We start from the raw sequence: 25,489 nt of genomic DNA, 5'->3' as shown, positions 1-25,489 counted from the left end.
TCCCAGTATGTAATTTTTTCATAATTTTTTTTTATCATCATGATCTTTTGAAATAGAAGTGTTAATTTGGTAGTATAACAGTAAATAAATCAGGTTAGGTCACTTTGTTTCATTGTTGTAAGCTCTAATTTATAAATTCATATATGCATGTGTGTATATATAATAGTTTTAAGCCCTTCCAAGTGTCATGGCAAGAAGAGCCATCCGAACAAACATACCATTCTCGGCCTGGCGGAAGTATGCAGCACGCGGGTCAGAATCCAGAGCAGTACTGAAATGCAAGAATGATGACATTAAAAATCAATAATGTTATATAAGAACAAACATCAATTGTTTCTAGCTTAGGCACAAGGCTGGTAGTTTTGAAAAGAGGGATGACTAGTCAATAATGTCAAGCACCCGTACTGGATTTGGTACTTCCTAAGAATAAACATTAATTACTCACTTCTGTCCTTACCTCACTACATGCGATCAAACTTTTGAAGCTCAAATATTTTACCCTATAATCTGATCCAGACAAGAAGTAGTTCTTGTATAATTATTGGCAATTCTTTTTGTATAAAGAGTAAACCAAAATGCAACACCTGTACACTCAACACAAGCCAATACACATTCTCAATTAGTCCATACCCATGGCAAGATCAGCAGCTTTACTAAATCTAATAATACAGCTAGCTAAATTATCATTAACTCAGAAAATGCAAGTCTTATAAAACTCCAACACCATAAAGCTCTCTGACAGGAATTTTGTAATTTAAAAATTGCTAGCAGTATATTTTGGCCCTCTAAAAAAACATACTCAACCAAAATTAATCTCTCAGTCTGCAATTTTGCTAGAACCATGTATCCCTCAAAGGGTAATTAGTCTTATTGACTTTAGGTGAGTTCCTCTTTAAACTAAACGTACAGTAATATTGGAGTTCAGCAAGTCAATGAAAGCTTTTATTTCTTCTGAAGATATCTAAAGTAGTGTTTCTCAAGGTGGGGTGTGGCATAGCTTATTTCAGAAAATGGGATAGGGTATGAACAGTTACAGTTCATCCAACAAGCTACTACACAATTCGTCTGCACAGATTCACTCACAGTAAAAACTAAGTTGTAAGTTGCCCAAGATGCTGCACACTGGGACTGGACATGAAACCATGTAATAATGAAGCAAACTTTTAACCACATGGCCAACTGCAACTGGACTATATAGAAAAGGAAAGAAACAAAACAGATGCTAACCTGATTTCATTAACTCTGGGTAAGGGATGCATAACCACCATCTTCTTTTTAGCTTTAGTCATTAGTTCTGGAGTCAAAATAATCTGTCCACATGCCTACAAAGGAAAAATAGGAAAAATTCAATCATGGAAAACATTTTGTTTCTATATCTTGAATGCAGCAACTACTGCACACATGCAAACATTTTAGATTAGATTTTTAAAAAGATTAGTTAACATTCACTCAACATCTAATCACTAATTTACTTATACACAGTATCCACTTTCTAGTTTAGTTATCTTTACTATTATTTAAGTTCCTGCTCCTCTGAACTGAATACCAAGCTCACCCAAAATACTCAATACACCCAAAATACTCACACCCACCCACTTTAAACTTCATTTTAAAAGTTTTGCCGTAGCCAGTGGAAAAAGTTTAAGAATAACTAGTCTAAGCACCCAGAAATTCTAAATTAAATATAAACTGTATCCATCACACTATTTGGGGTTAAGTGTGCCTGAGTCTACAGCTGCTGCAAATCAATTAAAAGGTACATATTGTATCATTAGAATGCATTAGTCAATTAAAACTGTAATATATGACAAGCCAATTTATATCACTCTCAAAACACAACATACTAGATCAAACATGTCAGAATTTCAACTCAGAGCTACCATATTTTAACGTGTATAAAGAACCCCCTAATTTTGGGGGCTTAATATTTGGAAAAAAGTTTTTGTAATACTATCCATGTATAAGAAACTCCCATATTTTTTTAACCTAAAAAAGGGTTCCTTATACATGTTAAAATACGGTATATTTTGAAAAACATTTTTACTCTGGTATTTTACCATTTGCAACAGCAACACCATTTTTAATGTTTTTTCCAAGCTTGTAGGGATTGGAGAGGTTTTCTCTAGCACAATATCTTCCCAGTTGTTACAATTTCAGATAAAGGTATAAAACTAGAAATTTTGGGGAATGTAATAGTTGACTATATCAAACCCTTGACTTGATTGTGCTGGGTAAGAGATTAAACTGCATCTAGTGATGCAGATCCACAACAGGAATTCAGAGTTATCCCTTAGTTACCACTGCCTAAAGATTAAATAGGCCATGTATCTCAAGAGTAAGCTTAGGCAAACAGAAGACTTGCAGAATAAACTGTACATAAACTGGTAAAGGGTAACTGGAAAACACTGCTCTAGCTTTCCCAAGAAAAATACTAATCTTCAGGCTTAGGTAGGGGAGGGGATCCGTGATTGGTAATACCTATAAATATGGCATATGAAAAGAAGGACTAATACTTTATTTTATTGATCCTGGAAGGATGAAAGACAAATTTGATCTTGGTGGGATTTGAACTCAGAACCTAAGAAATATCTCACGGGTTTGTCTGATGAGCAAATGATTCTGTCGAAAGGCACAGAATCACCAGTTTCAGGAAAATAATGAAAGACAGTCAACCTAAGATGGATCTGAAATCAGAACATCACAAGCCTAAGGTAATTCTTCTAGGAAGAAGGAGAAGGGACAAAATTAATAGAGTTTTTGTCCTTATGTAATATCCATTGCACCCATACAAGGTTTTTAAAGTCAACTTACTCACTAACAAAATATGGATGAAATGCAGGAGGATAAGACTAAACTCTGAAAATCTAGTTAACTTCTGTATAGCACAAAGACAAAAACTCCAAAAACGATCATTTCATTTGTTAAAAACAGCAGCTAAATTACCCTCCAAGCTACACTAAAAAAATATACATTAGATAATGTCCTAAATATACTAAGTCTAAATGTAAGCAGACTTGAGACTTAAAAAGAAAATTGAAAATGACATACCTTTTCATAATCTACAAGGCTACTGAAACGTTCCTTCTGTATTCGGGTAATGTAGAGAACATCTGTATCGGCAATTATATCAGTTAAAGAATTGAAGGCTGTCTGCAATGAGAGAACACATGCAAATTACATCAGATATGAAGCTTAAACAAATAAAGAAAAATTGTTTTGTATCGTTTGCTTTTCTTTACATCGTTGGGATGCTCCTGACTTTTACTACAGATATTTCTTTGATAAACTTTTCAAAATTATACAACATAATTTTATGCAATCTTTCATGGCACATTCATTTACAAATTTTTATTCAAACAATGCTTCAATTTGGGAAAGGAAGAGCTATGAACCTTATCGAGTTTGTTTCTTTTAAAATGGTTATTTGTTATGATCTAGTTTTAATATTCATGTACTTTTGATGACAGTGATTTTCTTTTTCATAGTATTTCTATAGTTTATTTCTTTTATAGAATTTTTACTTTCAATAAAAAAAAGGCATCTACTTTTTTGTGCTTAATTGCTTGAAATTTGATATATATAAAAAGCCACTATAGCACAGTCATTCACAACCATATTTTTTGAAATTTTCCTAGAAGTATACTTTTATGGGGCATGATAAAAAGAAAAAAAAGTATACCTGAGTGATTCCTTTGGATCTAACATATTCTTGTACATCGGTTGGCATTTCAAGAGTTGGTGGGGAAATATAACAGAGATTGACACGGTAGAGGGTCAAAATTCGAGCTAATGAGTGGACAGTACGGCCATTTCGTAAATCACCTACCATGGTAATCTGAAATGGAGGGGAAAAAAAAAAAAAAAAAACCATTCATTCATGGATTACTGAAACATAGTACGATTCAACTTTTGGCATCATATATGAGCAGGTTTCAAGCTAGCAAAAAAAAAAAAAAAAAAAAAAAAAAAAAAAAAATCAACTTTTGATATTCAGTCAGTCATGAAGTATGAACAGATACTTATCAGGTAATTTCACTGAAGTTAAGTTGCAAGTGTGGCAACATGAACAGTATCAAGAAGTTCAGAAAGTAATGCCAGGATATTGGTTGGGTGACTAAAGGACAAAAGGTTCTTTATCTCTGAAGACTTTTCCCCTACAACCAACTACAGCAAACTAGCAATAACTAACTACTATTTATCAATACATTTCTAACCAAAATACATCTCTTATGTGTTTCAATTAAATTCTAAAATAATTGTGCATTTAGATTGGTTTCATAAAACAGCTAATTTTATTTTAAATTTTCAGCCATAGTGAAACATTTTAGAAAATTGAAGTGGAAAAAAATTTCTCCAAAAATTTGCAGCACTCAGATATATACAGTGCACCAAAATTGCTTACATAATAAAATCACGTGTTCATGAATGTACTAACAAGATTTGCACTAAAATTCTCATTTAAATATGACAAAGTTATCTTGGCTGGGTTGGTAACATATGCCAGAAAATTTCTCAGCTGGCTACAGTCGAGTTAGTAATGAAAAAGTTAAAATAATTGCTTATTCCAGGAAGGTGATGGACTGGCAGACAAAATGCCTTGTGGTATTTAGTTAAGCCCTAAATCTGAGGCATTGCGCTTTGTTTATGCAAGAAAACAACAAGAGAACTGTTGAATCAACCATCTAGTACATTATTAGTACTTATTTTGAATTCAGATCATAGGCACACAGTACTCAAAAAGTAGTAATTAACCACAATCTCTCTTTATCTCCCCATTACAAAATGGGTTAACTAGGACTCTTGTTTCATTCACCTCCAATCCTACTCACAATTCTAATAACTTTTCACATTAGTACAGCCCACAATTTTTGCTGTGATGAAAAGTTAGTCCAACTGAATCAACCATAGTATGTTAATGGTACTTCTTATATATTTCATCACCCACATCAGAATTTAATACAATGTAGCAATACATTTATTACTGCACACAGATTTCTACTATTCAACTGGCAAGCCAATAAGGAATGCCTTCGATCATAGGTTTGCTCAATCAAGGTTGATCTGGGATTAAACAACACTATTCGATTGTTATGTCATGGCAATAATGATTTTTTTTTTGTACAATGCCAGAAACAAGTCAGATTAATCTTCAGGATATTCACGAAACTTTCCAAAATATCTGACCATTTCAACAAAGAAAGCAGGATTATTGTATTTGCAACATAAAGTATACTTACAGTAAGGCCATTGACAGTACCAATTTCTTCTCGGATGGTAAAAACATCGAGTAGTGCTTGAGTAGGATGTTCTCCAGTGCCATCTCCTGCATTGATCACAGGTTTGCGACAATGCTGAGCAGCTTTCATAACTGCACCAGGCTTGGGATGTCGTAACACAATAACATCAGCATAACCAGACATGGTCTGCACTGTGTCTTCAAGAGTTTCACCCTTCTGTACTGAGGAAGTAGCTTCATTGAATGTGATCACTGACCCACCAAGTCTTTGCATGGCGGCACCAAAGGAACAGCTGGTCCGAGTGCTGACTTCATAGAACATGGAAGCCATCACCTTACCCTGTGGGTTAAAAGGAATCAATTAACATAAGTAAATATATACACACAAGAGAAAAGGAGAATAAGAGCTAAAGAAAAGAAGCCATTTTATCATTTAAATCTGGATAACTTAAGCAGGTTAGATAATTTCTAATCACACTATACCTGGAAAAAAAAGAGTTGGTCTTGATTGGATAGCCTTGGATTACAAGGTCTAATGTACCATGAGAGACCCAGGACTGAACAACAAAAGTTTACATACCTTAAGTATATGATCAAGGGCCCTATCTCTCTGTACAGACATCCGGTAATTATGAGCCTGATTAAACAGTTGATGCAACTGAAATTAGACAAAATAAAAGCTTACAGTCTTGAAAATGTTATACAAGCAAGGAAAAGATTAAAAGTGACAAACTGAAATAGGTTCTGCTAAACATTTGTACATAGCTCGCAGGAAAGCAATGCTGCTAGGCACTGATGGAAGGAATATTACAACTTTAAAGCACCAAAATTGTAATCTCAATATATGTTATACAGCTAATTGCAGAAATTGTTTAAGAACACATTTAAAATATGCTTTGGTATGTCCCTATGTATAGTGGGTCCAAATCCTAAGGAACTTTGTTTGAATGATTTTATATTTCAATCTTCCACAACTGATTAAATATGTACTGGTCAAATGCCAGGTTCAATTAAATTGACGACATTCTCCAAATGTTTACAATATCATACTAATGTTAAAAATTTGTTTAATGATAGTATATATATGAAAAAAATAGTCAATGGTAGACACACTGGGTTGTTAGATAAGGGCTTTTGTGTATCCGGATACATGTCTCTATATTCTGAGGTTGATTTTACTTTTAAAATCTCCCAAAACAATAAAACACATCCAGCACATAGGATTAATTCAAATACTGATGACACACTTGTGTGAATATAAGAATCTATTTTATAGACATTACTAAGAATTAGAAACTACACACCTTAAGTTGAATTTGTAATTAACAGTATAGGTTGAGCTGACAATTGTGCAGATGTCCTTCTTAACATTAAACTTCCCCAACCATAAAACAGAAAAATTGGAGTATTTTTTCCAGAAATAAATTGATCAACATAGCTAGGGTGGCGATCTATTATTATTATTATTATTAGTGTAACTAGTGTTATGCTAGAATTCAAATAACATTTTTGTTAACGACCAACACTAATGAATGTAATTGTAAAAATGTAAACTGGAAGTGAAGGATAATCGAGTAAAAACCATCTTTAAATTCCATACTGGTTTCCAACATTTAACTTGGGGTGTAACACCCCAAGTTTCAAAGGGGGTTGTTTCTCTAGAAAATTAATGTGTTAAATTGAAAGCTTAAATGTCAGAAAAATGAGGCAGTAAGACAGAGAGTGAAGGAAGATGGTGTCACAATAGGTTATAAACATTTTATATAACAATTAGAAGTTACCTGTTCCTTGTGGAATGATTGAACATTAAGAATATGATGACCGGTCAAACCTGAGTGAACAGGGGGTGTGAACAAGTATGGAGCAGGTTGAGCAACAGCCTGGTCTTTCTTGGCCAGAAGATCGCTACAAGGCAATGCACTTCCAGTATACTCTCTGAGGATAGGTTCTGTTAAAAACAAAAGCATAAAAAAAAATTTATGTACACACTGGAAGGACATATATTATACATACACTTATTCATTCATTTGAAGATGAAGCTTCTTTCCATTGTTAGTTTCAGTTTACCAAGACAAACAGAAACAAGAAATGGAAAGTAACAAGTTCAAATAAATGAATAGACATTACACAAAATGTCAAAGCATTTTAAAATTAAAACTGCAAAAATCGTTTGGTTAGAAAATATAGAAGATATTTGAAAGCCAGCCTTGTTAAATTTGTATTAAGAAATTACCTCTGCTTACCAGTTGCTTTGAAGCTTTTACATACAAGATCCTTGGCTCAAAGCAGTTAATATGAGCCTATTAGAAAATGACTAAAATATGCTGTCCATGCCACTGTGATTTGACTTTGTCAAAAACTTGGCAAAATAACTTGGTGTGGATGAGTGACTGTAGGAATGCAGTTTACAACAGCAAATGTTAGCAGTGGATTTACAATGGCACCAATCATAATGAAAGCATTTTTAAATCAAATGAAAATAGGTTAGTAACAGTTGCTTTAGCATTAATAATAAATAAGATTTCTAAAAGTACAGAAAAAAAAAAGTAGCACAGTGATTACATAGCAGCAACAGCAAAATGCAATAATGTCTGGAATACATAAAATAGCAGCAATCTCAAATGTGTTACAAAATATGCACCTTATATTTATTCAAATTTTATTCAAGGTCGTCCTATTTACATATTCTATAAACCTAAAGGTTTATAAAATCACTCTAGTCTAATCTTCTCACAGGAACTTCTACATGGTTGCTAATAAACTAAATATGCCAACCAAATCACCCTCAAACTACACCCCATTGTCTTAAAATAAGCAAAGAATACACTGAATAACTGTCCCAAGTATGGTATCTAAAGAAAAAAACAAAATGATAGTCCCGAATGGAACATCTTTGAACATATAGGACTGTTTGACTTGGAGCTTAAGAACTCCAATCTAGTTTGGCTTAGAGAATTAAAAGACATTTAAACAGTTATTACTTCACCCCTTCCCAACTAAGCTTATCTACATAAATGTTTGTGGGAGAAGCTAAGAGGTAAGAGTGAAAATGGAAGTGGACAGAGAAGCTAACTCCATATACAAATGAATATATTCCAAACAGTGATAAACACCTCTTACATGAGCCAAAAAGAAACTTTTATGCAGTTACTAGATCTGTTAGAAAAAGCTGCCAAGTATCCCTTAAGCTACACCCTACCATCTTAAAAAAAACAAAACAGGAAGAATCAAACTTGGGTATACAGTCTGGAAAAAGACGGGATGGTCATGGCTGAAGCATATTTCAAAGATCAGGCTGAGCTAGGGTTAAACTACATCTTATATAGTATTGAGTTTTAATCCTTTAACAAACAATAAAGGATAAAGATCCTTCTCAAGTCAGATAGACTCACAGGGCTAGCTTCCTAGTTTCCATGGTGTATATATTCCCTATCTGGACGGCATGCCAGTCTGTCACAAGATTACTCATACTAGTTGAGTGCACTGGAGCATCGCGAAATAAAGTGTTTTGCTCAAGAACACAATACATTGCCTAGTCAAGGTATTGAAACCACAATCTTATGAGCATGCATCCAATACCCTAACCTCTAGGCCATGCACCTCCACTTTAGTCCTTTATCTAAGTTTAATACCTGCCTCTCTAATGATTTCCTCCTCAGGTTTAACAGTGGAGTAGAAAAGAACCATGTTACACGAATACTTTACTAAGTATGTTTTCTCCCCTATTGAGTGTGTAAAAGAAGGAAGCTCCAACCAAGTGGTTTCACTGGCAAACAACATACATGAGACTTGTTGCGGTATAAAGATAAGCTACTACAATATTTCCCTGTCCCCCAAATCTCCAATACCAAACTAGATGGGATTGGTGAATGGAATATTAAATAATTAGTATGAAATTTTAAAAAAAATTCATTAGTGAACATAAAATCAAATAAAAATAGAAATTTTTATAATTTTGTGAAATACAGAAAAACTAAAACAGAGTTTATTTTTAAATATATTTAAGACATGAAAATGATAAAAATACAAAAATTAAAAGGGGAGAGAGAAATAAGGTAAATGGAATTCGGGAACAGGAATTAAAACAAAAGGAAACCCTACTCCCCATCCCCTCAAAAAATTAGTTATAATCCAAAGAATATAAGATTTTTAAAGGTAGCATTTAGATGTGATGTCATGGCTTAATAAACATTACAAGCTAAAATGGAAGTGACTCACCTTTTGACTTTGTACCACCCATAATTATTTCTTTTACTAGCACAAAGCGTCATATTTAAGGCAAAGGATGTGGGATGAAGTAACAGGCATGCCTTTCTGGAGAGCAATCTAGATCCTATAAAAGGGTCCTCACGATAGAACAGGAAATATTTACTTACACTAGCTTCTGGTGCAAAACTATTTTTTGCAGACATATAGTGAGGGACACCTTTAAAATACACAATACTAAACTTAGCATGCCAGGATGGGTGGATCAAAACCATAATGTAATGGAAAGCGCAAGATTTGGAGAAGGAAAGATATATAAAGCAAAAGTGATAAACAGTCATTTCAGGACCCAATTTTTGGTGCTTTTGAGGCATCTACCTCAATCATTAGGCTAAACATACCTAGATTTGATTTTCCAAAGAGTATGAACACAATACATTGTTAATACATTTGGAAATGTGTTCAATTTTGCAGTGTTTCTGCATTAAACACAAACTAAATGCTCAACAGATAAACTGACAGAGTTGGAGAAGATTGTTCTAATTTACACTAAGTTAGCAGCCAATACAACTGACGGTTATAGTTATGTCAAAGCCACAACAGATAGAGAAGAGGAGAATGAGAAGAACTGACTAGAACAGCAAAATTGTTAAATCAGTTTCTATAGTAATTCAATAAATTGGTAAGCAAAAATGCCAAATTTCAGGCAAAAACCTCTAAATAAAGGTTGAAATTTGAATTGTAGAGGCATGTGCCTATTATATGTTGGGAATTTTGTTGGAAAACCTGAAACTTAGATTATTGGTTAATAACTTTTTAAAGCCTTGATCAAAGCCATTCCAGTCATAACAACCCAGTCATTAGAGACAGTGTGTCTAAGACAACATGACCCAATGTTTTTTTCCTTTTCAAGAGAGCAAGATCTACTATAAAGGAGGTTTGCCTGCTATTTCTAAGATTGAATAACTGTAAGTAACTCCATTATTGTTGGTTGATTACTTGTACAATCACAACCCTATAGCCTAACAGTTCAGGATACAGTGAAATATTCACAAGCTGCATTAATGTGTGTGCATGTATATATATATATATATATATTACATACACACACACACACACATACATAAACACAGGGTGTGTAAAGTATTTGAGGACATACTTTTTATTTGGTTATTGCTGCATTTTGTGCTACCTCTATGTAATCTTTTTTTTTTTTTCAGAAAATAATAATGGCAGACCCTCAGCTTATTCAAGAAATGAAGAAGCATGTTGTTATCATGGCTATAAAGGCTGAACATAACGATTTAGAAATATCTCGATTACTGGAAGTCGCCATATTTTCCATCTATTAAGTTTGTAAGGAGTTAGAGACCAAAGGTGGAAATGTATCACCAGTATCAATGCATAAAAATTATCAGAACACTTGAATTTATCCAGCAAGTTCAGCAGACCATTGATCATAATCCCAGAAAATCCATGAGGTCAATTGCAAAAGATATCTACATGTTAGAAGTAACAACCAGTAATGTTGTCCATGAAGAGATCAGATATGTCTTATATGAGGAATGGTCAATTTATGTCAGAAAATGCAAAAGAAAATTGCTACATCAGAGCCTGAAAAAAACCAGCAAAAGATTTGATTTAGTTTTTCTCAGACACGAAAAACTTCTACCAAGATCAAAAAGTTAACAGAAGAAATGAAAGATGGTTATGTACAGACCCTTCTAAAGTTCCATGAGTTATGTATACAAAATTTCCTGCAACTATCAAGGTTTTTGGGGCTGCCAGCAATGAAGGACATGTGATGCTGCCTTACTTCTTTCCAACATTGCCGCCTACATTGAGGTTCTGGAAACAGGTGTTAAATCTTGGATAGACAATGGAAAACCTTGTGTGTTTCAGCAAAACTGCACCATCACACAAGGCTTAAGCAATGCAGGAATGGGTGGCTGAAAATTTTCAAGATCACATAACCTCTAACATTTGGCCTCCTAATTCCCCAAATCTCAATCGATTGGACTATTATTATGTTGTTGAGAGAAAGGTCAATGAACACACCACAGTCAGAGTAATGTCCAAAATGAACCAAGACCACTTGATTTGAGCATGTAGATGATTTAGATCTCATATAGAAGCAGTTGTTAAAACTAAGGTGGCTTTATTGAATAATATTATAGAAAAGGTGGTTCATTTTTATCCTCATAGCATTTTTTTGTAAATAAAGTCATGTTTTTTTTTATAAACATAAATCTGTCCTCAAATATCTTGCCCTGTGTGTATGTGTGTGTGTGTGTGTGTGTGTGTGTATGTATATATATATATATATATATATATATATATATATATATATATATATATATATAGTGGGAATTACAGACTAGAGAGATGTGTGTTGACTTGTCTATTGACAAGTGGATGGTGAATTAGATATGGAATGGGCTGTTGCATGTATTAGCCATCAAGGGGAATCAAATTTCCAGTAGAAAGGCATCCCATAATTCTGTAACAAGTTCAACCAATGGAATTCACCCATACTGGGATACTGCCTCCAACAAGAGATTTAGTCATACACATCAATCCCAGCACTCATTTTATCCATACTTATTTATTAAAGAGTTAAATCATGATTTAGACACAAAGGGATTTTACTTAACACAGTTAAGCATAAACACATATTCTTATATTGATGCTAACACATAGCATTCTCTTCATATACATACACCAGTGTTTCCTCTCACCACCTAGGTACACTGCCTATAACACCAACCACATGTCTGAATGAACGAAATTAGAAAGTGTACGAAGGGAGAAAGACTGGTTTTCTTGCCTAACAAATAAGATGATGCCAAATCTAAATCAGTTGACCTTGGTGTTCCACAAGGGAACAGTCAGCCAAATCTTCTTCACATCACAACATCCCATCTTAAAGCATATACTGAATACAGCTCTTGCTACACACAAAAAGATGGAATTGCCACATCATGTGTCTGATAACAGCTGATCTGAGGCTAAAAAATAACTACCAATGAAGAAGGAGAGGAAAGAAAAAAAAAGCATCTGCATAGTCAATTGGCTAGCTAGAAATAGCAACCAAAATCCCTTAAGTAACATCCTGCTGCTTTAAATCAAGAACACATTGAATAATGTAATTGTAGTAGGCATAAACTGGGACTGAGTCACTTGGAAGCTAAGTGTTTTCACAAAAAAAGATACAACAATGCTAATGATAGAATTATATACTGCTAATGTCTTGGTTGCTGGTTGTCCAACCACTTACTGATTCAGCCATGTTTGCTTTCTTCAAGCTGCATATATAGTAGTAACATCGCCCCCTATGTAGTTTTCTCCCTGACATCTGATTTGTCATTTCTTGATTGAAAAGCAGGTTGAGTGGTCACACATTGGCTTTTCTTCGTTGGCTCTAACTTGGTTGTTATTATTTAGTCTCAGATCAACTGTTAACCAGTACACAATGAAAGGTGTTCCAGTTGTGCCATCTTATCCTTTTGTAAAAGAACTACATTATCCAGTATATTATTGAAGGTTGTAAGATGTGATAAGGAAGATTTGACTTTATTTTCAGCAGGTTTAGTGATTAAGTAGAAGCTCCTTTATGGAACAAAGACCAGCTGATATACATTGATGTTATATTACTTGTTAAGCAACAGAAAATAATTCTCTCTCTCTTACACTTTCCATTTCATTCTTTCAGAGAGATGGTTGGTGAAAGAAGCTGTGCAAGTTATGAATCATTTAGGGAGGGTGAACCATTCAATTAGATATACAGATGTACCTACATTAGCATCGATAAGAAAATAATACACACACTCGCACACATATATAGAAACTGACAATAGAAGATGAAATTTTAATTTTCAAAGTCACAACATTGATGGAAAACAAAAATATTTTAAATGGGGGGAAAAAACAGTTACAAAATGAAATGGTTTAACTGTATGGTTAATAGTTGCATTGCAACCATAAGGTTCTGGGTTCTATTCCAGTGTGTGGCACTATGGGGCTAAGATCTTTCATAACCATGTAAGTGAAATTTGCTAGAGAGAAATTTTGTGGAAGCCTGTTTATATAAAAATGTGTGTGTGTGTGTGTGTGTGTGTGTGTATACACGCACGCATGCATACTAGTATGGGATGATTGACATTTACACCCTATACTTTGTATAGGGCTAAACAACTTCACATAAAAGATTTAGAAATGTACAAGCTGGATTCATCAACAGAACCAATAATGGATGCAGGGGTGGTCACTAACCCAGCTACATCATACAGAAAATTCATCAATGGGTTTAAGGATACAGACCAAGCTGGATTCACCAACACAAATCAATTAGTGATTTTAAAGACACCCTCGTGCCGGTGGCATGTAAAAGCACCCACTACACTCTCGGAGTGGTTGGCGTTAGGAAGGGCATCCAGCTGTAGAAACTCTGCCAGATCAGATTGGAGCCTGGTGCAGCCATCCGCTTCACCAGTCCGCAATCAAATTGTCCAACCCATACTAGCATGGAAAGCAGATGTTAAATGATGATGATGATGATGATGATGACACTGAAGTGAATTAATCAGCACACATCCCACAATGAGAGAGAAGAGACAGATAAAAGTAGAATACATCTATGAGATGTAAAGTATTGAAATGCTTAAAAGAGCATGCAAATTGGCCTGAACTGGGCCATTCTCTCTTCCAGGTTGTTGGCTATACAACATTGTCAAGAGGACATGAGATCTGCTCTATGAAGTAGGTTTATGAGGAGTCCACTACTCCACTGTAGGCATTCAGTACTAAATCCAATGACAACCAGTCTTCTGAATCCACTAACACAGATCCAGTGATGGCACAAACAGTAGAACATTAACAGAATCATACTAACTTCAATAAGGGATTGTTTTTATTTTAGAAGATAAAGTGTGAATGTGTGTGCTTATTATAGAAACAAGTGTGATTAAATGTGGATGTACATTTCTGTGTGAACCCGTGCAAATGCATGTGTACCTGCAAATAAACCATGTAGAAACAAGTCATGCATGTATACACTTACCCTGCAAACAAACATATGAAGATTTGTAGGAAGTTGCATTTAAGTGCAACATGCTAGTATTTCTGTGTTAGTGCATGTGAGTATGTGTATATGTACATGTCATATGTAATTAGAGTGTGCATGTGTGTGTGTAATGTACATATCAATGGTATGAAAGACATTAAGGCAAGCAGGCAAGGAAACCAACTGACACATGATGATGAAGATCATCTACTATCATCATCGCTGTACCTTGAAAACATTTTCCAGCTGAAGGGCAGAGGGAGACAAGAGAGAGGGGGGAAAATAAAGAGAAAATGAGAGATGAAAGATAGAGGAAAAGAAAGTGAAATAGTATAGTGTTTAAGTAGAAAAGGTAAGAAGCAGGAAGGCAGATGAACAGAGAAAGGGGATGTTAACAGGAAGACAATGGGTGGAAGTAGGAGTTATAAAGAAAAAAAAAAAAAAGGAGTATATACCTGTGCCAAGCTCCTTGGAAGTAGGTTCTAAGTGATCTGGAGGGAAAGGTTACAACAAGAAGTGGAGAACAATTATAAAAAAAGCAAACAGAAAATGTTATAAATTAGGAAATAAAGTTGGGGAACAGAAAGTCTCAAGCAATTCCAACACCATGTATGAGTGTGTGTATAATGAATATGAGTGCATATACATATCTGTGAGTGTAGTTGACTATCTAAGTGTAACAAATCAGCAGAGGGTAGGAGTATGACTATATAAACTGGTTTTAAGCAATCTAATTATCAATGCAGCCAATGGCAAGATTGGCAAGATAAATATTTAGAGCTTCAGACAAAATGCTTTCTGATATTTAGTTATATCCCATACATTCTTAGTTTAAATCCTGGGGTTACTACTGACTTTACTTTTCAGCTCATCCAAGGGTTAATAAAAAAGGTACCCATCAAACATTAAGATCAATCTATCATATCCACACCCCATTCTCCATCATACATTTAGGGCCTTGTGCCTTTGTTAAAAGCAATACTATCAACATCAATTCAGTCCAAAGTAGACTACAGTGGACAAGACAATTACTGGTATCAATTACAGGTATCTACATTCAAAGCTCAAAGAGTATTGTAGTTGACCATCGATAAACTACTGAACATGTACTGGAGCTGATAAAATCACGCTCATCAAAGACTAGTTCTTTGAATTTAACTGTAGTTGACTACTTACTCACTACCCTGTTTCCAAATTTCATCAAGTACAACTTTACTTTCCTTAACCCAAATGTAGACATGTGTCGGAGGTCAGTAAGTGGCAGGAGTCAATAACACTCAGCTCAACTGATTAATAGTTTTAAAAGTGTCTTTGGACTCACATTATTTCCCTTTGGCTGCAATTAGATCTTGTCGTACTAAAAACAGATGCCCCACCTCTTCTACAGCATGAAGGGAGAAATCTGAATAGTCTCACTTTGCCCACCTATCTAAAAAAATGTCTAACTAGAATTGATAATGGACAATATTTAGAATAAATTTTTTTAAAGTAGTCTTTTAATCTACTTTCAACCACCCACCTCAAGCTGCATCACACTAGCAGAGTAAATATTTTATTCACTGAGTGAATTTAAATAATAAATAATTTCTAACACAGGCACAAGGTCAGGAATTTGGAGAGAAGAAAGAACAATTAACTATAGTGAAGCTAGTAATCAGAGTTTATTTTATCAACCCCAGAAAGAAAAATAGCAAAGTTGACCTCAGAAGAATCTGAACATAAAAAGTAATAATTAAATGTCATAAAGCATTGTGTTAGATGCTTTAATAATTTTCCAATTAAATGCACTTAATAATAGTGATATATATATATTATTTAAAAGACACTAACATGAATGTGTGTATTATGAATACATATGTATACATATTTACATGCACACACACTCACACAAAACAGAAATTGAAAGGGATTAAAAAAGAAAAAGAAACAAAAACATCAACAAGAATACCAACCATTCAAAGAGATTAATGAAACCTCGAGTGCACGTGCACATAAAAACATGACTGTTTAAATTACTTTTAAATGAGCCCTAGGAATCATTTTTATTGACAAAGCATGCTGTGTGAGGATAGCTCCATCTGATAAGCTGCTTTATTCTTACACTGCAATGTTGAAAGTCTCATAAAACGTCATGTGTACTTCTCTTTTGTAAGTGATTAAGTCATATAAAAACACACACATACAGAGGCTGACTCAGATCTACATTAAAGTTTTGTGGGTGAAAGACATTTCCACACCATCAAATATATAGAATGAGAGTGGAGAGAATTTAAAGAAATTTAAAAATAGGTACCAAGTAGGGACATTTAGACCTACATTAGTCAGCTTAGGATAAATGGGTTCTTTAGCTAGCTAGTGACAACAGCTTTATTACATGCTCCAAAAAATTAATCAGTTGGCGATCTCTAGAGTGTGATATTTCAGGGACAACAAAATGTGATACATGGGGAAATAACTAGTTAGGTGTTGTCAAAGTGCATGACAAACTGGGTCACAGCCCACAGTTATAATACACTAAATAGGTAATAACTTCCCTAGCAGCAGCAGGGTACATAGACCTTCCAATTGTATGTAGGCCAGTAGAGTGGAATTTCCAAGTTATCAACAGTTAATGGCTTGAAGACACAAGTTCAAGGTCTTTTGCAATAAGACTGAACCTAGATCCACATGATTGTAAAACAAATAACTTGTTAACGTTCCATATGTTCAATATATGGTGTGTAGTGAGTAGAGAAACAAGATAATTGTAATAACAAGGTTTCATTTACCCCAGCTCCACAAATCTCAATTTAGTGCCGATTCATTAAGCAAGGGAATAGTCATATTGGTTCAATCAAATTTAATATGCAGAACACTTTTGTGGTGGTGTTTAAAAATACCCTAAACTTTTAATAAGGAATTTTGTAACTTATAAAGCAACTAGCAAAAAATAAATGGTTATTTTTTATCTCTTTGAAAGATTCATAATTCATAGTTACAAACTGAATTAATGCTCTAAGGATTAAACAAGCATAAAATAAATAAAAATAAAACGCACACTGTGAACAGTTTACATAACATTGAGAAATAGCTAAGAGTGTATCAAAGTGTATAGCAGTAGAATGAGTATGTAGTATGGAAGTTATAGAACAATTTTTAAGAAAGGAGGGAAAGGGAAGCACTCAAAAGCCCATCAAAGGTGATGGCAACTGAGTGGTTGCTAGTGTTTTTATAATGTTTAGTGAGAATAAACAGAAGGAAATGAAGTTCCACAATTGATAGTGAGTGAGCATATGTGAAAAGGTGATGAAATGTAGGAAGTTAGGTACTAGAACTCTTGGACTTAAATATTTCCTTCAAAACATATCTTAAGTAATTTAAAGTGGAAATAAAACAGCAGATGTGGCAAGTTTGAAAAGACCATGTACATTATTGTAATAGCAAAAACAGTAGAATGAAAGTACAGCATAGGTTTCAAAGTGGAAAGGTTTGGGAAGTAAATGAATAGCTCTTTGAATACAGTCATGGATAATAAGAACAATATTTTATTAGCAATTGTATTAAGGGCATCAGTAACTATTTAGTGTTAAAGTTCTTAATCTCAAAGACAGAAGAGTCTTTTCGATGGCAAAGTTTTAGGCACACAAACATTTCAGAAGAGGTTACAGAAATATATTTCTTCTGGTTTGATATCATCATTGCATTTTGATATTGTTAAACGCTACCACACTGTCATCCCCAATGACATTCTATTAAATAGAAGAAGTAGAAGATTGTAGAGGGACTGTTAATATTAGGAGTGATTGATGGATAATGAGGTTAGAAATATAAAGAAGAGTGCTGCATCAACATGGTTAGTAATGAGAGAGAAGTCAAAGACAAAAAGATTCAGGTAGATCATCCAAAAGATTTCAAGAAGTTTGCTGAAGTTCACGGGTTAGGTGTTTGAGAGAAAACAGTTAACATAGTATGTACAAATAAGTTGCAAGTCCTAGTATACCCATAAGATGGGGCTTTGTAGCCAAGAGATTTTGAATCCTACTTTGTTGAGTTTGCTAAAAAGGAACAGCTTTGGCTTTATCATTGTAGTCTAGAGTTGAGGATTATATATATATACGTACATGCCAGCATGGAACATGGACGTTTAATGAAAATGATAATATATAATACACATATATATATATATATTCACAAACATATATAAGATACAAGGAAAGCATCAGTAAACATTAATGCAATTAAATAAGAACATACAAGCACACACTGATAGTAAATACCATTTGCTACATCACAGTAGCTACCTGTAACTGTCTGTTTTAAAAGAACATCTTGAATTTAAGGTATGAGCACGCACTGAAGTAAATGTTACTTCAGTAACCCTGACTGCCCATTAATCTCTGAAATTTACAGTGCAAAATGAAATACATAGAAAAATTGCTGAAATAGAAGTATTACAACGATTACATCAATAGCTCAAGCCTGCTTAGCTCACAATAAAGAGACCAAGGCCTTAAAGCTTTAAAAAGAATTGCTTCAGGCCACAAGAAAGAAAGAAGGTAACTGACTGTTTGAAACATTTATGTTATTATAAATACATCTGAAATATATTACAAATTAAGTAAGTTAGATAGACAGATATAGAAAGTAAATGATAACTGTTTGAAATATATTATAAATATAAATCGGAGAGAGTGAGATAAAGAGAGAGAAATTCTTGCATTTATATGAATAGACTTTTTTCCTTTCTAGGTTTTGCCCCTTAATTTCACTAGAAATCATAGGGGTTATCCTTTAGTTTTTACAAGAAATTGCACAAGCAATCCCTTTAACTGCAGCAAGGAATTCTACTGTTATCTAAAATTGACAGTATTATTCGCTTGCCTTTCATCCTTTCAGAGTATTAGTAGAAAAGATTACTTCTATTATTTCAAATTTCACTGAGGTTGGCTTTGCCTTTCATCCTTTGAAGGTTGTTGAAATAAATACCAGTCAATGTAATCAACTAGAACTCTCCCCCAAAATTCCAGGCCTTGTGCTTAGAGTAGAAAGGATTATTATCATTATTATAGTCTTATCAATTTACAGTTTACACATATGGCCATGCAGTAAATGTATATAGGCATAACTTGTAACAGGAAAATGAAATTCTGTAATGTTCATGCCTTAACATAAGTGAAGTGAGTCAGCTATTACCAGGAGGAGAAACTTAACTTCTGGGCTGCAGATTTTGCAGTAGGATACTCACCACACCAATGTCTTAAGCAATGCAAAGATGAAAGTAAAATTAATAAAAACAAAAGTGAAACCTCCAATTAACAATGGCATGAATAATGTCTATTTAGATACAAAGCTCTAGAAATTGTAAGATAAATGGAAGGGCCATAGGGCAATCATGTCTTTCCCAAAAACATTCAGCACAATAAAACCAGTCCAACTGAGAATCAGGATGAAACCGATTTCATTTGTAAAAACGATTTATGAATGAAGACACAAAATTATTAACAGTAATTTGAATAAGTAACTTGCCGAAAGGACTGAAGGCAACATCTATTTAACAGAACCAACCCCCAAAGCCTTGCAGCCTTACTGTCTAAAATAATAACAATGATGATGAGGTCTTAAACTTGCTGAGAAGTACGTAAAAGGGCATAATCTTTTCCATTCTAGGCACAAGGCCTGAAATTTTAGGGAGGGGGCCAGTCAATTAGATCGACTCCAGTACGCAACTGGTACTTAATTTATTGAACCCAAAAGGATGAAAGGCAAAGTTGACTTTGCCAGAATTTGAACTCAGAATGTAAAGACATAATGAAGTAGTAATAAGCACAGCATATTATATTAATACAATATTGTATTAGTTTAACAAACAGACACATACTGTGGCCAGTATTATTTCATTACACCCTTTTACTTACTTTTCAGCCAATGTAAGACATCATCATTCTAGACAGTAAAGCTGCAAGGCTTTGAAGGTTTGTACCATGTGTGTATGTACACACACACACACACACGGGTGGAAACAAAGTTCCTGCACAGCTTTATATATGCTTATTTATTTACTGATTTACATATAAGTAAATGCAATATCTTTTGATTGAATATTTTCATCATTTCAGACCTAAGTTCCAAAAATGGTCCAGGAAAACACTCACGAACAGCTATGTATTTTGTCACTGTATGATTACAAGTCCAGCCTAAATCACAACCAAGCATTTGGAAAAGACACAATTAGTCGTCACACAGTCCAAGCTGACCTGTATGAGATATGAAGAGTGTGATTTACTGGGAAATGTCGGAACGCAATCAGACCATCAACGTTCAATTGTACTGTCAACAACTGCAATGGGTGGCAGACACAGTTGCACAAAAACACCTAGAATTGACTAATATCATGTTTCTTCATGATAACAACTAACCACATGGAAATTTCAGCCGTGAAAAACTTTTGAGCTGGAGTGAGAAGTTCTCCCTCATCCAACCTGGCGCCAACAGGTTACCACCCATACCAGGTACTGTAGACCTTCTTGAATGCCAAAACATTCATAACTGATGATGAACTGATAACTGCAATTGGAAACTTCTTCGATAGCAAACCAGTTGAATTTTACAACAAATGCATCCATGATCTACCCCATCTGGCCACTTAACTTCCCACACTGCAACCCCCTTGATTATTATGTGGGGCATATTTGAGCAAGAGACCAACAAAACTCCTTGTAATGCTAAAGATGAACTAAAGGCAAGGATTATGGCAGCATGCATCAACTTAAACAAGGAGACAGCCCAGAAGACTTGCAGGGGATTCCAAAGTCGTCTGGAGGCTGTGGTTTAAGCCAACGGCGATTTTATTGAATAAATTTACTCTTTAGTATTTCAAGATATTTTAATGAAATTTTGGTAAATATATCTGTTAAAATATGATGTCAGTGTTATTTTCATTTTTGTGTAATTTAGACAACAATTTATTCACTGCAGAAAGTTCTCTTAACAACTGCAGTTTCAGGTTTGATCTCATTGTTTGACACCTTGAACACATATCTTCTATTAGACTTGGGTTGACTAATATTCTGAATGAAATTTGGGAAATATAAACTTGTGCAGAAACTTGTCATTTATATGGCCAGCTGAGTTATCTCTCATTAAACTAAGGTCAACTTTTATGAACTTAAAAGTATTAAAAGTACTGACATTCACATGACAATTGAATAAAAACTCTTGAAGATATGCCCACAGCCTAATGACCAAAACAACATATACACAACACACACACTTATGTGTTTTAATCTGTTTGTAAAAAAGAAAAAAAAAATGAACATAAATTAGTTCAAATAACTAAAAAAGAATTAAGAAAAGACTAAACACTGCAAAACAGAAAGAACTAAACTAATTTTATCCCCTAAAAGCCCAGAGATAAAATTATATTCACACTTGTCAAAATAAGAACCACACATTATATATATATATATATATATATATATATATATGAGAGAGAGCTACTTATAGATTTGCAAGGCAGTGGAGTGTTAAGAGAAATAAGGGTGAGGAGAGAGGAAAACAAGGAAAGCCACAACATAAACAAAATCAATGGAAGAAGATAAATTGAATTATTAGGTAAGAAAGAAAAGTGAGTAACAAAAGAAAAGCACAAACAAAAAGGGTCTAATCGGTAGGCCTTAGGTGTAAAAGTTGATATTGGTGTAATGATCACTTGAACCAGAGGAGCTAGGGTTATACATGGGTAGGGAGGGGAAGATAAAGAAAGAAAAGCAGAAATTGAAAGTAATTTTTTTTTTTTTTTAAAAGTAAAAGACACAGGCAAACCAGTGGTACCTGCCAACTGTAGTATTTTTCTGTCTGGTTTCCCTGGAATGGGTAAATATCAAAGGTCATCATTATTTTACAAATAATAAAGACAAAGAAATAGGGTAAAAGGGAAAGGGTGAAAAACACAAGTGAGAGGGAGAAATACAGGAAAAGGGGTGGAGAAAGAAACAAAGAAAAAAAAACAAAGCAAGAGAAACATTTTAAAATTATAAACAAAATAAAATAAAGCTTGAAAATAATAATAAAAAAGCATTTAAAGGGACAATTTTCTGATGAGGTGAATGGAATGGGTAAGATGGTGGGACATAGTTGTGCTATCTAGTTCCCCACATGTTAATAAGGCTAATTTTTTTTGTTTTTGTAGCAGTTGGAAGGAGATCAGACATAATGAAAGTATCACAGACACAATTATCTGTATGATCTGCCAGTACCTCTACAAAATTCAAATACAGTGGAAGTACCATAGTAGATAACTACTTTTGATGATCTAGTTAGGGGAACAGAAATGAAGATACACTACTAAATATTTTAATATGTGTGTGTGTGTGTGTGTGTGTGTGTGTGTGTGTGTGTGTGTGTGTATGTATATATACCAACTTATTAATGAAAATAACATTCTCCATAACAATATTAAAGAAATGGAGATTCAATAGAAATAAAACTGCTCTCTCTTTAGTGACTTCACTTTGATAGTATCAGTTAATACAATACACAAACTTTTGCACACCAAACATGACAGACATAAAAATTAAATACTATGTAGCAGTAGACCAGATAAATTCTCAGAAGAAAACCTCAAGACACAATCATTATACCCCCAAATTTTTCATCCCAATCTGCCAACATAGTCTTAAGAAAGGAATTGGTTCCTTGCAGTAAACTAACAGGGATAATCCAATGGCCAATCAAGGTTAATGATAGAGATGATGATACAAATGCATAGAATAGTATTATATATAACTTGTAGAGTGATGTTAGTACTGAGTAAGTGATATTATCAAAGTCATATTAATGCCATGCTCTAGACCAGTGCTCCGCAACCTTTTTCACTTGCGGTACACATTCTTTTCAAAATTCGGTGGCCCACCTGAACTAAAAGTATAGGGAAAAAAAATTATATTCAGGTAACACTGCAGCACACCTAGCATCATCCCGTGGTACACTGGTTGCGGAGCACTGCTCTAGACGAGATATTAAACATATTTACAACTTACCTGGTACTAACTGTCTACACATTACCATAGGAAACACTTAGTTTAGTTTTGACAGTAGTTTAATGACTAGACATTAAAAGCAGGTTACATGCTGAACTCTTTTCACAAACAGCCAACCTGAAAAAAGTAAATCAATAAACCCAATCTCTACAAGCGTCATGGGTATATTTTTATATGCAACCAGTCTCTGTGAAGATGGTTGAGGGAACCTTACAAATTTGCATGATCAACAGAGATATATCTCGGAAGTTAAGATGCTGAAGAACAGCCACCATGTGTCCCTGTGTAAGGTACGTAACATCTGCTGGTCTTTGAACAGGTAACATGCTCTACACTCTTATTTTACAGATGAGTGAGTGATTAGCAGGAAGAGCATCCAGCTATAATGAAGCAACTTGTTTAATAACAATATATATAGCGTTTAAATTTGCATAACCCATGCCGACATAAACAAAAACTGAAAATAAGAAACCCTCCTGCTCCAGTGACTGCAGGGATTAAAATACTACTTAATTCAGCAACTCTTGTTATTCATTATGAATGTGAGATGGAGGAAGAGTGGTAGAGAACAAAAAAAATAAATAAATAAACAAGAGAGAGAGAGAAAGGACATCCAGAAAACATTTGCTGTTTTAACTTACCGTGATGATAAGCAGCCTGGTGAGATTCATGTGTTGGTTGTGACATCTTTGGAAGGCCACGACCAGGGAAGGCAAATGGGCCAGGCTGGTTGCTGGCAGCAGTTAGTGTCGTTGATGGAATCATTTTACGAGGGCTTGTTGGTTCAGATGGCGGCTGTGACAATGATGCCATTGTCGGAATCTGAACAGTCAACTGCTCACTGATTGGTAGTTGAGTTGATGATGTTGGTTGTGGTAATGAGCGAACATCTATACCGAATCCGGGTTGAACTAGAACCTGAGTTCAAATTTGGTTAAAAAAAGAAAAGAAAAAAAAATGTAAATTCTTAAACACATTCTGGTTACTAAAGGGAGCATAACTGGATGTGCTGGCATTTATGTTTTGTCCAAGGATATTACCATTAAATGAACTCAACTAACATTGAAAACTGAATCATGAAGAAGGAAACATCACAGTGTCTATCAACCATTCTTTCTGTCTGATGACACAAAAAACCTGAAGAGATGCTGAAACATCATCATTGTTTAACGTCCATTTTCCATGGGTTGGACAGTTTGACTGAGGACTGGTGAGCCAGAGGCTTCACCAGGCTCAATCTGATTTGGCAAAGTTTCTACAGCTGGATGCCCTTCCCAATGTCAACCACTCAGAGAGTATAGTGGGTGCTTTTGCGTGCCACCAGCACGAGGGCCAGTCAGGCAGTTCTGGCAACAACGGCAACGACCACACTTGAATGGTGCTTTTCACATGTCAGCGGCACGGGAGCCAGTCCATGGCCTTGGCAACGATCACGCTCGGATGTGCTTATAACGTTTCACTGGCACAAGTGCCAATCAGGCGGTACTGTCATCGGCCACGTCAGCAATTTTGATTTGTTTACACTTGCCTCAATAGATCTTCACAAGCAAAGTTCATTGTTCAATGAATGAGGGGTACTCACAAATGGACCGGTTACACCCCACGTTCAGATGTGCTTTTAACGTTCCACTGGCACGAGTGGATTTTCCTTTCACTTGCCTCAATAAGTCTTCACAAGCAAAGTTTATTGTCCAACAAATGAGGGGTATCCTTAAGCGGGCTGGTTACACCCACTGGCATAGGCCATGGGCTATGGTCTCACTTGGCTTGTCGGATCTTCTCAAGCACAGCATATCTCCAAAGGTCGTGGTCACTGGTCATTGCCTCGGTAAGGCCCAATGTCTGAAGGTCATGCTTCACCACCTCATTCCAGGTTTTCCTGGGTCTATCTCTTCCACAGGTTCCTTCAACTGCTAGGGTGTGACACTTTTTCCCCACAGCTGTCCTCATTCATTTGCAACACATGAC

General features: G+C 34.8%; 1 protein-coding gene across 4 annotated transcripts in view; it reads right to left on the bottom strand.

The window, feature by feature from the left end:
- Positions 1-25,489, bottom strand: part of LOC106882594 (multifunctional protein CAD) — a 98,756-nt gene continuing 73,267 nt past the window's right edge. Inside the window, exons 35-44 of one of the 4 annotated variants that reach the window (XM_014933327.3) lie at positions 24,163-24,439; positions 22,314-22,346; positions 14,960-14,995; positions 7,018-7,184; positions 5,817-5,894; positions 5,238-5,576; positions 3,680-3,835; positions 3,049-3,150; positions 1,228-1,322; positions 1-271 (exon numbers count right to left, since the gene is read on the bottom strand). In XM_014933327.3, the coding sequence (XP_014788813.1) occupies positions 169-271; positions 1,228-1,322; positions 3,049-3,150; positions 3,680-3,835; positions 5,238-5,576; positions 5,817-5,894; positions 7,018-7,184; positions 14,960-14,995; positions 22,314-22,346; positions 24,163-24,439 (1,386 nt within the window). In that variant the 3' untranslated portion in view covers positions 1-168. The remainder of the gene's footprint in view (positions 272-1,227; positions 1,323-3,048; positions 3,151-3,679; positions 3,836-5,237; positions 5,577-5,816; positions 5,895-7,017; positions 7,185-14,959; positions 14,996-22,313; positions 22,347-24,162; positions 24,440-25,489) is intronic. The other 3 variants (XM_014933329.3, XM_014933328.3, XM_014933331.3) reach the window with 3 other exon arrangements.

This window comes from Octopus bimaculoides, chromosome 4, assembly GCF_046866305.1.
Source record: "Octopus bimaculoides isolate indiv1 chromosome 4, ASM4686630v1, whole genome shotgun sequence".
NCBI lineage: Eukaryota > Metazoa > Mollusca > Cephalopoda > Octopoda > Octopodidae > Octopus > Octopus bimaculoides.
This window is presented reverse-complemented; position numbering and strand designations above follow the sequence as displayed.